The sequence below is a fragment of the Enoplosus armatus genome, chromosome 14 (assembly GCF_043641665.1).
Source record: "Enoplosus armatus isolate fEnoArm2 chromosome 14, fEnoArm2.hap1, whole genome shotgun sequence".
Lineage (NCBI taxonomy): Eukaryota > Metazoa > Chordata > Actinopteri > Centrarchiformes > Enoplosidae > Enoplosus > Enoplosus armatus.
The window spans coordinates 16,499,444-16,517,573 of NC_092193.1; the positions used below are offsets into that span (position 1 = coordinate 16,499,444).

The following is an 18,130-nucleotide window of genomic DNA, read 5'->3' on the forward strand; positions in this document are numbered from 1 at the left end:
AGATGATCTACTGAAAAGAATCGAACTTTAAAGTTGTTGAAAGTCTATAAAAAGTACCAAATTATTAAGAATGCATCCTGCTAGCGTTTTGAATTTACATAGACCTCTACAAGTTGAGTAAACTAGCTTAAGGTCTTCAACATATAAGAATAATTTAGTATGCATTGTATTGTCAAACTGAAACATGTCAGAAAGAGACAAGGTGAAACAAGGAGAGTTTGTGAAAAGTTGACATTTGAGGGTTTTTTTACCTCACAACAGCAATACTACATGTATAATACTATCCGAATTAATTTCATATTTAAAAAAGTAAAAGCTTAATATGCAGATTAACTGGTAACTTGTCAGAAATATGCAGTGGAGTTAACATTTCCCTCTGCAATGTAGTAAAGTAAAAGCAAAGTCTTCCAAACAGGAAATACTAGTAACCAACACTACATGAAAACTGTATTAATACTTTCTACCTTTTGATGAAGCACTATAAGTGCCAACAAAAGTCAACTTTATCTCCCAAATATCCCTCATTCAGAACGTACATAAAATCTACAACACAAAAACACAACTTCCTGTTTCACACTAGCCCTTCGCTGGCTAACTTGACTGGTGAGAAAAGTGAAAGCAGGTTTGTTGTTCTGCTGTGAGCCTTGTGGAGGCGCACTCTCTCTACATGAATACATGTTCATATTCAGGCACCCCACAAATGTCAGTTTACTTCAAAAAGTTTCAACTGTGAATTATGCCAAAACACTCAAGTCCCGATTTTATGATTAGTATATTCAGTATGGTATAAAACAGAACTGTAATTTAGGCTCACTATAAAACATATACAGGACACAAGACACACTGAAGACTGAGATATTAGAGACATTCCCTTTTCATGGTTTAATTAGTCTTTAAATTACTGTCAAATAAGGACTTTTATATAAAACATATGACTAAATCATTCCAGGCAAACACTATGACAATACACAAGGGTGTTAAGTAAAATGGTTTTTTTATTTAAATTAGCATAAAAAGCAAAAACAAAACTAAGAACCATGTATTATAAGCTACAGTCAACTTCAAAAACATTGATAGAACTTGATGCATATATTTTGTGAAGTTGAAAATGAGCACTTTATAAAAAATAGATATCTACATTGTAACATAATGAACGTACAGTATGCATTTCCCAAAGTGGCTATGTGGTCTGTACATTTCCCCCAATGATATAAAAAAAGATTTCCACCACTTGAACAGACTGAACATTGACAGCAGTACTCAACATGATCTACTTTCTATGGAAGAATATGTATTTGTGAGAGGCTCTAAGGCCTTGACTGAGTATATAACAGGTAATTAAGCAGAAAAATCCAACAGAGTGGCTAAAATGTATCTACAAAACCTTGCTGTCCACCTTTGTTAAACGCTCGGGTCTTTACAAACGATTTAGTTTCACCACACTGAACTTTAAAATCAGGAGTGTGACGGCTGCCAAATGCAACTTCTGACCACCAAGAAATGGTTTTCTTTACACTTGAACCTCCTTTTTAGTGTCAAAAGTGTTGTGCAACATTTACAAACACAACATAGTTTACATAAAGTATGAAATGTAATAAAGAAAAAAGAAATTCCACCATGAAATGAAAAGGACTGATAGGAGTGTTGATAATATTCAGTCTTTAGAGATACAACTGGGAACAGTGGCACGTAAAAAGTCACACAGCTGAGGGTTTGGTGCTGGAAGAGGACAGTAACTGTGGGACTGGCAGGTACATGCAAGGTGGACTGTTGATGGTGTTTTAGGGCCAGGAGATTAAAGAGAAAAGCCCGTTTGATTAGAGATACGAGGGAGGGGGATCATTGGAGCAGTAGGTAGTAGAGGGGAGTCTTAAAGTCTTACAGTGTGAAATCTACTCGTGGGCCTCTTTGCCAGTCATCTTGTAGATCTCAGTGGGGCCATCAACATGGGTGATGGTAGTAGTCAGCTGGATGTCCTCTCCACTGTTTGCTCCGGCATCTCCTGCACACAGGACACATCAACACCAAAAGGACCAATAATATAAATACTTTGAAAATATATTTTGTTTGGGTTCTCGTTGTGCATATTTCTTCATATGAAATCCATTGCACTTCAGGTTGGTTTAGCTGAATTTCATTAACATAAATACTTTCAGCTTGTTTGAAACAGAAGTGAAACTCAAGAGCTGATGAAGTAAAAAGCAACACAGAGACTGAAACTTGGAGAGAGGCGCCCCTCCCATGAGACTGGTTGACGCATTTCAGGGAAAGCTTCCAGAATTTCAAACCCTCTTTTTCTCTCTCTGCGTCACTGACGTCAGGAGATGGATGGATGGTTTTCATTACTTCTCTGCTCTTCACCCCTCCCCATCCCCCATCCTCTCTTCACTGCTCCCTTCCTTTCTGTCTGGAAGGAAGCCTGGTGTCCATTAGAATCACCCTCTCGGGCCAAAGAGACCCTTCTTTCCCCTGGGAATCTGGGTCCTTCTGAATCACCCCCCCGTCCCTTCCTCCAAAAACAAACTTCGGATGAATAGGCAGCTTTACAGCAGAGGACAGACACTTGCTGGGACACTAATGAGGTTCAACCAATAATTTTAATACAATGAGAAGGTTTATGTATGCAGCACTTAGAAGAAAGTAATGCAAACTAACTGTAATAATTATCAAAATATTTATATAATAATTATAGCACCATTGATCCTATAGATGCAACCCCAAAATTTAAGTAAACAACAAACAAACAGGGTTAAACTTGACTGAATTGAACTGAGTGACCTATCTATGAACAGACCTATCTAACCAACTCATATAACTACTATAAAGCAACACAGGGCATCAACAACCAACACTGTATCCATCTTATTTCTTTAGAAGGAGAAAGCTGTAGTTACCGGTGATGCACTGGCCACTTGACTGCTCGTCTCCATAGCGTTTGTGAGACGGTGCGTAGAGGAACATGATGGCAAAGACATACAGGTTCCACATGCCGTAGATGCCGGTGAAGAAGGCGCTGTTCACCTGCACTGTGTGCTCTCCCCAGTGCCAGTGGCCCTCATTCACCTGGACACGGACAAAAGACATACACACTTGTTATGTTACTGTTTTTAGGACGAAGGGGTTGCATGGCAGGCTGTATGTATGTTTTGGGACAGGAGCAAAATAGCTTTGATAGTAACTGAAATAAAATACAAATTCACCAATTATCACCTAAATAGTACTAACTGTGGAGGGCATTACTTCTGATTTCATAACATTATGGCACTCACCTGACTGATGATGAAGAAGATGACAGTCATGGCAGCACAGGTCAGAGTGACCAGCATGAGGAACTTGAACCTGAAAATCAGACCCTACAGGGTGATAAAGAGGATGAGGTTAAAAACATCTGTACGGCAGAGAAATCACTTAATACCATCATGACCAAATTGTTTGGTTTTTATTGGTGACAAAGAACAATTACAATACCAGATGAAAACACACCTCATAGTGCAGGCGTCTGGCCTTGGACATGGCAGGCAGGGACGTCCTCTTACCGCTGATGTTGCGGAAGACTTGAAAAACCATGAAGCAGAGGAAGAGGAAGTAGAGACAGGCACAGATCCCTGCCACAATTATGAATGCCATCTGAGGCAACGGCAGTCAAGGAAATAACCAAATAACACTCGTCTGTCAGCAGAGTGGTGGTGCATACTGTAGATATATGGAAGATCTAATTATTTAAAAAATGTTTCTACACAAATACATACTCATCATTCTCAAGTAAGTAGACTTTATGTACTGGTTTGCAGGTTTAGCCTTATATGCACCTGAATGTAACATTACATATATATTGCAGACTGAAAAAAGGGCTAATAAGCGGAGAGACAATTTGCTTGTCTGCACACTTTAAAATCAATAACTATAAATCATGAAAAAATGGTTTTAAATTCTGGGAGGTTATGTGTCTCATTAATAAAACTTTAATAAACTGTACTGCATTAGAGGGCAAGCAGAAACATGTCAGCGGTGGGCCTTATAAAGATTTGATGACATTGGTTATAGACACTTTACCAAATGTCTTCAAACTGCTGAGAGTCAGGAACACTAAACAAGCTTTTACTTTTGATGGGGCTCAGAGAAAAAGAGGAGAAAAGACTGAAAAAAGCACAGGCGTTTGGCAGTTGTTTTTGAAGGTGTGCTGATGAATCCTGCAATGCTCAGAAACCACTACACACGTAAACACATCATCCCAAGACCCTGGGCAATGCTTTCACATATGGCATTACTGAATTATTTCTCTTCTTATTAGCCAAGAGATCAGTTTCCAGTCCATGCTAAAGCCAACTAGAAGAATTTCTCATACATGTACTGCAAGAACCAGAGGCAAGTCATGGTACCTTGAGCCTGAAGATAAGACTAACAACAGTACAGTGTTGGTAAACGTAAATAGAAGAAACCTTTACACCCTGGGGGGGTTTATTAGCATCCTACCTGTCAGACAAGCTGTTTGCAAGTATAAAAAAGGATACAGCAAGCTCAGTTCCTACATCAGACGCCCAGATGCTGTAGAAGGGGTTTGTCAGCTGGACCCCTCTGGTGACACAAAACAAAAACAACACCAACATTTATATGTTGCCTCTTTTGAGTGTGTCACAGCATTTCATTACAAAAAGCAGATGATATACATAGCATGTGGAGATTGAGCATAAAAATAGAAATGAAAAATACAACAGAATCTCAAGATTCCTTATCATAACGTATTTCATACTGATATTTACCACGTTTGTCAAACAAGTCTGTTGTTCTAAATAGAGAGGAAAATAAGACGTAGTCTCACCTCTCACACATGTCAAAGATAAAGAGGCAGAAGGAGCCGAACACGATGGGCCCGACCTGCTTCCAGTAGACTGAGAAACGGTTCCTCTCTGTCTGGTCCTGAGAGAAAAGGAAAAAACAGACTTAAAGATGGGATATACTGTATTACATTTCATAGATCATATATGGTACAAGAAGTCCATTATCACCAAAATTCTTCTTGATCAAGGTCACACTATAGATAACATCATTAGCCTACCCATGCTGAGATCCCAGGCCAGGCAGAGTCAGCTAAGCTAATAGGGCCGCCAACTGCACGGCTAACTGAGCTAACTAGCTAATGGCAGCTCCTGTTAGCGGTTACTTTAAAGCTATCTGTCCATCGGGAAACTCTGTAAATCACCTAGAGTTGAGGCAGAGCACCTGTAGGACATCAGAGAGAATACCGGAAAAATATTTTCCCCATAAAATGTCCCCAGTTTCACCAAAATCAGTGAATAAAGTTGTGTTTTTGTACAGTAATCAGTAAGGCCTGTCCCCCAGAAACATCTATAATTTTTACTACTACTTCTTGTCTTATTTGTGGTCTGATAAACATAAACATGTCTTATGACTGACAGCTTGCAAATTGATAAGTATTGAGATGCAAAGTGTATCTGCAGATGTACCCTCAAGCACCTGCTTGTCAAGCTGATAGTGCTCTACACTTTTTATATAAACCTGGATTCAGGAAGAGGACAAGATGCAGAAGCGCTGAAGCATTCCTCTAAGCAAGCACTCGGCCTTGTTTTTATCATCTTTTTTACAACACCATTAAGTAATCAGAGAATGGCTGTGATGGGACTTACCTCACACTAAATGGCTATAAGTGAGATTGCAGTTAGCAAGCAAGCAAGTCTGCAGGTCAGTCCAAAAAACATCAAACATTAAAAATTAAATGGTGTCATGCACAGTACCATGAGGTGCTCCCCACAGAAGATGATCCAGAAGGAGAGCAGCATGGAGTAGAAGATGCCCTGCCTGATGTCTCCGAAAAGCAGCATCCAGGTCCAGTTGAAACCCACAGAGAACCACTCCACTGGGATGTTGATGAATGTCATGGAGATGCCCAGAGCAAGGATTACCCTGAGGAGCAAATTTATAATTTTTCAACATCAAACATCTGAGGGTCGCAGGATTATACAATTTTTGTATAATCATAATCAAATTATCTATTGATGCTTGTTGATAATGAATGTTACATTTTAAATGAATATAGCAGTATAACTCCTGTAGCTACAGGTTCAAGGAAGATACATGAATGAGACCAAACAAGCTACAACCCTTGAGGAAAGAGAAAATGTAGAGTTAAACATTGTTGGCAGATGAAAATGTAGGGTCACTTTAATTGACACGCTTTACACCTGAATCTGGACTACATATTTTACACAGACACAATCAATGTTTTAGAGCAAGGCGTCTGCTGAAGCAGGCTCATTAGATCTTGGGACATTATTGATTATCCATTCAGCTACAAGCACAGTGTGTCCCCACTGACCTATCCAATTCTACATAATTCACTGCCTCTTCGAATAAGCCTCATCATTACAGCCAACCTCCCTCAACCTTGAAATCCAGACATTTAGAGAGAAACAAGGGTGGATTACTCAAGAACAACCAGCCTACAGACAGACAGCATAGAGCTAGTCTTCCAAGCGTCTGCAGCAGGTCCCTGCATGCCGCCAGCAGATGAAAGAATGATCGTAAATAGACAGTTAAAAGGGCAAAACAGAGCTACAGTGTTTGTGTGCGTGTGTGTGTGCCGAGGGGGGGCAGCAGATAAAGGTGACCTGAAAACATTTGGGTACAAACATTTTTTGCAAACGCTTTGGGTAATGTAACACAGGTTCTAAGCAATTCCACTCTAGACAGCTCGTCAGCGATGTTCTACGGAGCGTACAGAGTGAAACCACATTTGACTGGTATGCAGGGAATGTGTCCTGAGGACCACCAACACAGACAGGAGAGCTGAGGCCGGTATCTATCTGTGAATGTGTGTGTGTGTGGAAAAAGACAAAGGGCTTGGTATCCTACATAGGCTTTTTATACAAGACCTTTTGACATGTGATAGCAGGAAAGGCACAGGTGTAACTAATAACATTAATTATGTCTGCGTTCCATTTGGGTGAGCCACTTCCTGGGTGCTGATTCACCGTCACATTTAACTTAACAAGGCAATCCTTAATGTTATTAATCCCACCAGTGCTTTTCCTGCTTTGACAAGTCACAATGACAATTCACCGTCTCTGCTTTTGTTGAGCACAGAACATTTTTTAGTTTACAATTTTAAGTTTCTAAAGTCTCAAAATGAAGATGGTCATTTTATGAATTATATCATCCTAGGTTATTTTCCACATTGAGAGTTCCCACTCACATCTGTCCTCTACGTTTAGACGAAGTCTCGACACCTCTGTGGACTAGCATGACAGGAGACTCTGGTGAAGCTTTTACAGCATGAAAAAATCATCCGCCGTCCACAAATAGGGTACGAGTCGCACTTCCTGAGACCCTGCTGGTCATTTGGGAATAAGAGCCTTGAGCCGGAAAATACAGAGGGAAGGAGAGAGACACTGACTCTGTGTGTGTGTGTGTGTGTGTGTGTGTGTGTGTGTGTGTGTGTGTGTGTGTGTGTGTGTGTGAGCGAGCTGGTGTGTATGTCCTGTATGCTAGTGTCGGCTGAGTGCTAGCTTGCAGATTTTGTAACGCGTTTCACGCTTCGCCAGGCACTTCCTGTGGCGCAGAACGCTGCCTCTTACTGATCTGTCTTCCCAGCACAGCAGGGGGTTAGACAAACACTGGGCTCTGAGCATAGCTGCAACTTTCCACAGCATGGCAGTCAAACTGTCTGCTTCAGGCAGAACTACCTGTATTTGCTACTCTACACAAACCACCACCCCCCCTTTCTATTTCTATATATATATATATATTTTTTTTTTTTTTTTTTTTTTTTTTTTTTTTTTTCTAAATATATATTTTCTATATCTTCAGAGGAAATCCGGCAAGAGGAAGGTCTTTTTTTTTTTAAATGAGAAACCAAGTGGCCCAGTTTATCACATTCACAGATTTGTTTGCTTACAACACATTACAGACAGTTTAACATGAGTGACCTGCTCAAGGTCCTCGATAACATTCCTCCTCAGATGTTTGATGAACAATACCTTCTGACATCAGTGCCCTTCACTGCAGAGTCAGCATGCCCTACTTGTACATTTCATCCATAGTTAATATATGCCTTCACCCAGTAGACAGACTGAATCAGAGCCTCTGCTGCGTATAATGAAACCATTACTTTCTTCAAACAAGCTTCATTCACCTAAATGTAAAACTGAGTTCTTAATTGCAGGCGTTCCTCATCTTGGGATGATCATTTCAGCTGGAATTGTGATGCCAAAAAGGTATAATTCTCCAACAATATAAATACAGTGCTAACAATGCAGTGGTGAGATACAGATGAGGGAGCTGCCTTACTTCTCTAGTAGCACAGGAGGTCTGCTCATGAGAGTGATCCGTCTCCAGTACCAGATCATGATGATGAGGATGCTGGGTGTGAGGAATGTCTTCATGGCAAACCACACTTTGGTGAAGCCTCCGTTCTGATGGATGCTCTTGGGAGAAGAAAAAAAACATCATCAGTGTCAACCATTTGTGTTGTGTATGTTATTTCATTGGCAAACAAGTCCTAACGCCAATACCGTATCACTCAATGGCCACATTTGTCACTGCTGAAAAAAGGACCCTCGGCTGTGTGGGTCAACATTAAGCAGCCTACCAAAAAGCTTCACATACAGAGGTGCCAATCAAATGCAAACTTACAACAAGACGAATGTCTTTGATTTCGCCGATCCCCACATTGACCTTCTTGCGCTCGTTGACAGGCAGGCGAATGTTGAGAAGATAGTACTTGTGGGCCACGCTGCCGACCTCCATGAAGGGCAGCAGGTCACACTCATAGTAACGTCCCTCGTTCTCGTAGGTCTGGAAAACACACCGCAGCACACCATGTGTGGTTTAAAACACATTCATCTCAAGATAACCACTATCTACTGGAGGAACAGGTTTAAAATGTGCCAAAGTGCCCTTAAGCTACGTTGTGAATCACTCCCATACAAATCAGCCAACACTGAAAGAGGTGGAGCAAAATCCCCTAAGAAATATTTCTAGCTAAAAATAACTTTGTAATGACATAAAAATTGTCGTCAAAAAATAATTTTTGAGTTAAAAACTGATGACAAAATAAGCCAGTTACTTTGATTTGAACCTTGACAATTATTTATATGGATCATCTGCAACAGCAATAGCATCTGTGGAAGCTGATAATGAAGACAAACAGGACACATGGACAAATACCAGGTACTATTATTGTTGTAGTACACTAGAATAAGTTGTTTTTGGTATTCTAAAAGACACATAATGGTGAGCGTCATTTACACACCTTGGTAGTAGTGAAGTTGCAGGTGAGCTTCCTCTGTTCAAAAGAGTGAGCCATCTCTGTCCACTCACTGACCGTGTCATCTCTGTAGGCCAGGCCAACGTCAATGGTGGCCAACGCTCCGTCCTCTGGAGAGAATGACCACAGCAACAATTCACTTTCAGATCAGTGCAAACATTTAGTCGACATTTATTTTTTCAAAACTGTCACCAAATTCATTACACCCAAAGAATTACACAGTGATTGCCAAACAGAGAATGTATGTCTTCCAAACATGGAAAGAAAACATCTGTATTTCAATGCCTGTTCTACCTCCTCACTGCACAACTCAGCTGGGTGTTATTATCCCAGTGACGGGATACAATTAAGTCCTAATGACAGACAGCCATGGCCTTTTAACTATGAGACCAGCAAAGTGACAACACTGCTAGCACTGACATGGCGACACTCCCCTCTACAATCTGAAAAGGCACTGTTTTCAGGTAACGTGCTATTGTTTCACATGCTAATGTACTCCAGAGTGGTACAATGTAAAGAAGATGAGGTGATGGACATTTTAGTCATTTAAAGTCGTTGAGAATCTGAGCTTCTTGGCTGTAGTTCTTACTGATGTCTGTCATCGGGATCATTCTGTTCATGTAAGAAGGCTGTACTTTCAGCTAGACTGGTTTTGGTCAGTTTGCTCTAAAAACAAACATGTTTATACAAGGCCAAATCATTTGAGTGTTAATACGTGGTCCTGTCACCTGGAATGAGTCTGAAACTGTGATATTAATAGGATTATTTCTCAACATGTAAACATACTCAGTGATTCAGTCTGCTCTCCATGGTGGCCCAAATCTAGGTTACTTCCTACTTGACATAAACTCCAACAAGACCTTGAGCTGGCCTCCAACAGCCCAGCCCAACAAAAACATCCAAAGCCAAGCTATTAAAACTGCATCTTTAGATCACATTACAAAGCCAAATGTTCTCTCCTCCAGCCCTCCAGAGTGCCTCTTGTGCCGTTATGAAACAAGCTGGAATGAAGAGAAAGAAACCCAGTGGCCTGTGCTGTGAGAAAGGGAAAAAAAAGCAGAGGAAGGGGAGAGGGAACCAGATGAGAACTGGCAGCCGAGTGTCTCTGTAATGCCCTCCACTCTGCCATTGGTCGAGCCAGACACCCTCGAATGTCAGCTCACTTCATGCAAACATTCCACTCCAGTCCAGCGGCCATCGCCACGGAAACTAAGCCTCCTCAACAGCTGTGTTATTGCTGGACTTTGGCCAAGGGGTGCTTGGTGCTGGGGTGGAGTGGGCCAGGTGGGTGGAGTGGTTAATAAGGGCGAAGCTCTTCTCTGGGACGCACATTGTCACACAGATAAGGTAGTCAAGGAAGAGATGGCCTTATGTTCATTTGCCACACAGCTGTAGAACAGAGTCCGCCTACCTTTGGCACAGAGTGTTCTGGTCAGGATTTAGACAGACAAGCAGACACCATTTTGTTAATTATGGAAGACCTGGCTCCATTGTTTTTATTATAATTTTATTAAATCTGAATCCAGTATCTACTCACTTCAAGGAATCTGAATCCTATCAAATCTTTATCAAATATGTTTAGGTTTAGCTATCAACAAATTCAATTAAGTTATAATGACTTAGACTTTATTAATCCCACAGCGGGGAAATTTACAGTCACAGCAGCAAAGACAGAAAGGTGCAGAAACACACAGCAGACAAGCACTGTGTCAATAAGAATTAGAAGTAGTTTTTTTAAAAGAAAAACAATATACAAATAATAAATGTATATTTTTTTTAAGAACTGAAATGCAAAGACTACAAGTTTTACCTAAGATTAAGTTTTGCTATTTGGCAAAATGACTACCTGAATAGTTTGTACAATGCTATATCTGTATAATAATAATACAGCTTGCTACATATGGATGTTAATAGCTTTAAAAAAGGTAATTTAATGTACTGCTGGATTTTTTGCATTAAACAAATAAGTCACATTTGAAAATGAAATCCAAGAAAAACCCTGCTATCTTCTGAGGTATCCATCAGGACAGAGGAAGTAGCAGAAGTAGCAAAATTAGATGGCATGCGTGATACCTTGCACCAGCAATCTGCCTATTACTTATATATATTCTTACTACACAACAGCCTTAAGGCTTGGGTATGCTTGAAACAAGCTAGTTTGTACAGGCTTTCCTTCAAGCACACCTTGTCTCAGGAGAATACACAAAAAGCAAAGATGAAGGGGTTCAAAACAGTCAGAAAATCATGGGTTTTAGCTGGTTTCTACTACATGCAGCATCTACAGCACTCAGCTCCCTTTACATCCACTTGTTCTCACAGCACCTTATGTAGCTCAGAAACATCAAAATTAGTCTGTAGCATCTGGCAGAGAGACCTGTCTGTGGTCCAGGCTGATTCACTGACTCCTCTGTCTGGCAGCCAGGCAGTAAACAACCCACAGCCCCCTAACACATTTCCGTGGAGGCCAAAAATGTGAGCAAGCAAATGATGTCGATGACTAGGCCACCATCGCAACATGACTGTTTAGACAAGCCAGACCAGAAAAGGCTGGGCTGTATATACCACAAACCTTTTGTTCTCTACATTATTACAATTACCTCTTATCCTTTTCCGTTAATTACAAATTAAGGTGGATGTGTAGACATTTGTCAGTGTAGACATGACTGTGTACAAGGTCGTCATAAAGCTCCAGTTGAAAGAACATGCATAGATATACATTCCACGCCATGAGACGAAAGATGTAACTGAGAGTCAAAACTTCTTTCCCAGGCTCTCCTGGTGATCCAGTCACTTATTAGACTCTCATCATCCTCTCTAATCCCTGCTTTCAGGATCTCAAGCCCCCCACCAGGATACCAAACCCTGTCTTCGTTGAGATACCAGTTATCTCCCTCGTCCTCCCCCCTTTCCTCTCATTCAAGCACTGAGATGCTGTAGGTCTTTCTAACCACAGATACTCTTCACAACAGTGTTGTTTGACACTGGGTGGATACGCAAAATGTGGTACAGTAAAGTTGCTGCTAAATTCCCCTCATGACAATAGAAACTACATATTTGACAGAGCCTGGGGCCCAAAATCAGACTAAATTTATTAACCTAGTCACTGGCTAAACAGGCTGAAGAAAAACTATCTATGAGAGACTTAAAGCTTCAGTTTCTTTTTTTTCCTCTAAGCTTTAATCACTTAACTTTCACTTCCCTTTAAGACTGTTAGGATTGCAGGAAGTTCAGGACTATTACACAAAGGGGGAGAAATTAGTTAACCACTTTATGCCTCTGTCGTAAGAGATGAAAAAACACATGAATGTTGAAAACTGTGAAATCCACTATACTGAGATGACATCATATCTAAAGTATTAAAATCATTTGGTTGTGGGTCTCAGGATTGGACAATAAGACATGACATTGCTCAGAGGCAACCAAGGTCCAGATTACCTCCCTTTTCTCTCTTTTTATCTGTCTCAAAGGTGTCTGACATGCCTGTCTACAAAACCCCCAAGGGTCTATGCCGCTATAGAGAACAAACAGCAGGACATCCATCATTGTTTGCTGCCTTTCAGTGTAAAAGAAATCCAATCTACTGAAAAAGACCCATTTCTGTGGGTTCCTCGAGCATTCACCCTGATAGACTGAGATTAGACCACAAGACAACATCCGACCACGACGTCTTACTGGGAAGGTAATATAAGAAACATAACGACAAGTATTACTGGTAAAGTGGGAAGGACTATGCACTTGAATTTATTCTGCGAGAGATTAGAAGTGACAATAGATGTGAATATTTCAGAGGGTAGCTTGGCCACATTGAGCCACTGTAAATATTTGCCTTCAGATTGTGAAACTGAGAAATAACAGAGACAAAATATTGACACAACTGGGGGGGAAAAAAAACTCAAGACACTGAAACAATGTAGCACACGCAGAAGGAGAATTACCCTAACTTGAAATATAATTAACCAAGTAATTATTACTTGTTCATTACCACCTAAATGTCTTTCGTTTCTTAACACCAAGTCCCAAGTCCTACATCGTGAAAGCCATGTCCTAGAGGAGAAACATGAGCCATGTTGTCCTCAACCTTTTTTGAAAGCCATAAGAAAGCCTTGGTTCTCACCTATCTGGTTGTACATCTTAAATGCGATGTCAAACTGCAGGATGACCAGCATGAACTGGAACCAGGGGCTCATCTCCTTGTTTGGCAGAGGAATATGGACAGCAAACACAATGTTGTTGGCCTCAATCTTCTTGGCCATGGCCTCATCAAAGGTCCGGATCTTGTCGCATTGGTTAGGACCCCAAGGCATGAACCATTTGGTTTCCTGTCGGTGCTTGACTGTGTCCACACACTTGGTGGCCATGTAGTGGACTGCTGTGGTGGGGCTGGGAGCTGGTGAGACAAACACAAGTAGGGCAGACGTTAGACTAGGTGTCATATTGAAATACTGCAGCAAAGTGTTTCAAGGTCCTGCCAAGCCAAATTTCCCCTCAAACTAATAAATCATACAAAAGGTTTGAATACAAATCAATAAATAAAACTTGAGCACTCTGGATTTAACTGTGCATGGACAATATTAATATCTTAGCAACCATTAGGGACAATCAACAGGTTGGGTTTCAGCCAAACCCAGTCCAAACAGTCTGACAATTACTTTTAACACTGTTTAGAAGTAGCAAGGCTCTCTCTCTGTGAAGTGATGGGAGGGAAAATTCCAGAAAGCTCTCAGGCACCAATTACACTGTTTACGCATTGAGATTCATGAGCATGACAAGACTGGTGTTTGTAGTCTCTGTTCACAGGATTTTAGTAGTACTTGGGAAAAGATCTATCATGCACTCACTAAAACTTTGGTCTCCTGTTGTGAAAGCTGGAGGTCTGACGTGAACGACATCCGAGAGGTTTGAAAGTCAGAGGTGTAGCCTCAAGGCAAAAAGCTAAACTCACAGGCTTATATTAAACATCATGTAGCAGAGCAGACAATTTGATGACCAGCATTTTCAGTGAGCCCCTTATTTTCTGATATCAGGTAAAATAAATATAATATATAAAACAAATAATGGGGTCAAGTCATAAAGCCATCCATATATTAAACAACCTACACTGCCTTCAAAGAATATTCAAGCCACTTAACTTTCTTTGAATTGTGTGGTATTACAGCCACAATTCACATGCAGCTGACATTGTCAGTTACATTTTTTAAATGTATTGACATATATTATTATAAATGATATATGACTGATTGATATATGACAGTAAAGAAAGTATATGTAAAGTAAATAGAGTGTTGGACTGTTGGTTGAACAAAAAAAAGCCCCTTCAAGACATCACGTTGGACTCCGGGAAATTTAAATTGTAAGTTTCCCTTCTTTTGTACATTTTATAGACTAAACAATTAACAAAATAATCATCAGATTGTTCATGAAAATAAATAAATGGTTACTTTCAGTATAAAGGAAAATGTATTGGTATTGATAATTTGAATAAATAAAAAAAGAAGGAAAAGAAGGAACCACCCAGATGCTTAACAGAAGTGGTCACCTCACCAAACTGAGCAAGCAGATACAACATATCTGGGACTGTAAGAATACAGATCTAATCTGACTGAATCTCAGAGGAATTACTTACTGCAGAAGTTAGTGCAGCATTTTAAAGTCTGAACTGTACACCACGACAAACAGGTACCTGGGAGTCAAAAACATAGCTCCCTTGTCTGTCACCGCAACTCACAGCTCACCCTCATGAACCCCGTCCCTTCTGTATGTGAATGAACATCTACTGGAACAACAAGCAGCAAATTTGTTCTGCAAAGGGTCTATCACAGAGTGCCAAAGTCCTATGATTTGAATGATGATTTATGTTTCAACAGGGCAGTGAACATAATCATACAGGCAAAACAACGCTGAAATACCTTAAAAACAACTTTATGAAAGTCCTTATGCAACCTGCCTTGAATCCCACTGAAGCTCGGGGGAATGGCTTGAAGATAAACATGCAGGTGTTTCCAATTTGTTTGAGCAGAACAGGAGAAATGCTCCACTACTGAATGCGCCAAGCCATTTGTGACGCATCTAGGAAGACTGCATAAGCTGTAATTACTGTTGAGGGTGCTTGTGGGACATACTGACTCATGGGGGCGAACATGAAAGCCCAGAGGTTTCAGATTCAGCTCATGAAAAAGATTAGTGACATATCTAAGCAGATTCAAAGCTGTCACTGTCGAAAGGACCTTCTAGCAGGCACCAACTCGTGAGGAGTAATACGTTTAGATTGGATATCATATGGTATTTCCTGGTTTCCAAAAGGTCCTACATATAACTATAACTGCAAAAAAAACAACTGTAAAAGTAATCCAAAAAAAAACATATAAATCAGAATAGTGTGCCAGTACAGAGGGACCCTGTTACTTATCTGAACATCTAATCATATCTGTTCACTCTTACCAGAGAGCTGAACAGCAGACACCACAAACAGTTTACACACCCTTTAACACGTACTCCACACAGTCATAAAACTCAACCATGGTTATCTTCATGGAACTTTCAACTAAGTGTGTTAACAGCCATGTAAAAATAAAATAAAAGACACACAGAGCGACCAAGGAGACACACCAAACTGAATTAAACCCAGTTATCTGGAAACCCCTTGGAGTTTAATTATCTAGTGACCCCGAGAGTCCAGCAGCACACCAGCTCCTCCAGCCTCCATCGCAGAGTGTCCAGAATAAAGGCCGTCCCCTCAGCCTGCTGACCCCATGCCGTGTTCCTGGGTTTGTCGGGAAACAAGGGGAGAAAAACCCCTTTCTACTCAATTACCCCTGCCGCCCTCAGCCACGGAGCACACACAAAAGGAATCTGGCTTCATTAAAACCATCTCAGCCAGGAACGAACCGAACAAGCTAATTTATATCACCAGCCATGCAGCGAGTGAGAGGGACTGCAGGGACGCAGAGAGAGACTGGCTGGTGTTGGGGGGCTGTGGATGGCTTCCAGACTCAGCCCATAAGGAAGATGGGCATCTTTCACATGGACTCAATTTCTATCAAGTGTGTGTGTGTGTGTGTGTGTGTGTGTGTGTGTGTGTGTGTAGCTGTTGTGCCTGTGTGTGTGAGTGGGTGGGTGGATTTGAAGAAACTTGACAGCAACTCCAATACAGTCCTCAAGGCAAAATGCAACTTTGACAGCTGTGTGCACTTGTGTGTGTTGTTTTTTTTAATGCACCACTGTCTGTCTCAATGCAAATGAAACCAGAGGAAGACGGAAGAGGAGGAAACATGAATGTTCTGCCTGCGAGGCGATAGGGATTTGGGGAGAAGGGGAGGCTTCACACAGGGGGGAGAGGAAGGAGTGAAAGGAAGGTAGAGATGCTGCCTGGGGCCCCACACAGCAGACAGACATTATATATGAGAGGTGGGGGGAGAGGAGGAAGAGGAGGAGGAGGGGGAGGAGGTATGAGGAGAGAAAGGGGGGGGGGACATTCGAGTTTGGATCAAAGAAACACAAAAGCTTGGATGTATTTCAGAGCATTCCTGTGCTGAAAATCAGAAATTAACCCACAAACTGTGGTATCCTGTGTTATTTTTAGCCGAAAAAATGAAGCCAGCGGTTGTGGCATGCAGGCAGCAAAACACCTTGATACAAAGCAGTGATTTAGCGGAGGTGCACTTCGGCAGCTTTGGTGTCACAGTGACTGTTTCAAAGCGCCGCATTGTTTGTGCACGACTCGGTCAAGCTCAGGTGGGTAAAATACAGCTAAAAGTTAGCGCTTACCGTCTCTTCTTTCTTGTGAAAACATGGTATGGAGGCATGTAACGAACAGCTCAACTTAAAACTTTGCGCTTTGACCGTTTAGAGACGTTAACGTTTAAATTTCAACAGGCACGCGCGCACAGACACAAGCGTTAGCTAAAGAAATGATAAAAGTCAGGGATAAAGAAGCGGAAAACTTACCAATTAAACCGCCGACCATGAAGGCAAACGCCTGAAACAAAAGCAGAATAACTCCCACTATCACCAACTTTTTGGTGCTCATATTTTCAATAATAGCCCCCGCCATCGCGATGGAAAGGTTGGAGTAAAAATATCACACCGAGCGAGAAACAAACAACAATGTGGTGGAAAAGGGACGAAAACGTTGCATCAACGGCCAGTAGGAAGGCAAGCTGGGCCCCCTCCACCGCTCTGCTCCTGCCTTTCAACTTCGAAGGAGGAAAAAAACAGGAATCACATGACCGAATAGCACTCAGCTTTATTCCCGACCAGCCAACACTAGACCGGGGAAAGATCTGTGGGCGCCACCGCATTGCAATAGAGGCTGGTAATGCAGGTTACCGTGTCATTGAATGCCTGTGATAGCGCCCCTGTTGTGGGGGTATTGCCTGCAGGGCTATTTAAAGGAAGGTTTTAGAGGCCCCATCCCATGTTTTGTGCTCAGTACCGTCAACACATTGTCCTTCAAAATGTATTCTTGGTTCACATCAATAATAGATACAGCATTTGATGTTTGTGCCATTTGCTAAATAAGTTAACTACATTTTTACCAATATTCTGCAGTTTTGGTTCGAGATAATAAACGTGTAAAAAAGTGTTGTTTTAAAAGGGACTTTCAATCCTACACTGTGAACAACAGCACGTCCACCTGTCCTTTGAGATAAGTATTTTCTTCACTTTTCTTGGATTTTGACAAAACAGTCTCACCACAAGGTCCATTTAGTAACTTTCCTGGAGCTTTCTCTCACATCTTCATCAGCAAATGGGGATTGCGAAGTTGGACTTGTAGATGTTCCATTTTTTATTTTTCTGAGCATTTTAAAGACTACTTGGTTCAAAAGTTGAGGATCAGTTCAGTTCAGT

The 18,130-nt window shown here is 41.2% G+C and overlaps 1 protein-coding gene across 2 annotated transcripts; it reads right to left on the reverse strand.

Moving 5' to 3' along the window:
- Positions 1–1,034: 1,034 nt before the first annotated feature.
- Positions 1,035–17,421, reverse strand: wls (Wnt ligand secretion mediator). 2 transcript variants are annotated; one of them, XM_070919082.1, is made up of 12 exons: positions 17,228–17,421; positions 13,398–13,670; positions 9,269–9,393; positions 8,650–8,811; positions 8,305–8,441; positions 5,754–5,922; positions 4,820–4,917; positions 4,512–4,575; positions 3,484–3,627; positions 3,270–3,353; positions 2,910–3,063; positions 1,035–2,002 (listed from the first exon to the last, which is right to left on the reverse strand). In XM_070919082.1, the coding sequence occupies exons 1-12, from the start codon at positions 17,331–17,333 to the stop codon at positions 1,893–1,895; spliced, it is 1,626 nt and encodes a 541-aa protein (XP_070775183.1). In that variant the 5' UTR covers positions 17,334–17,421; the 3' UTR covers positions 1,035–1,892. The 2 variants fall into 2 exon arrangements, with proteins under 2 accessions (XP_070775183.1, XP_070775185.1); XM_070919084.1 differs by lacking the exon at positions 13,398–13,670.
- Positions 17,422–18,130: the final 709 nt, after the last annotated feature.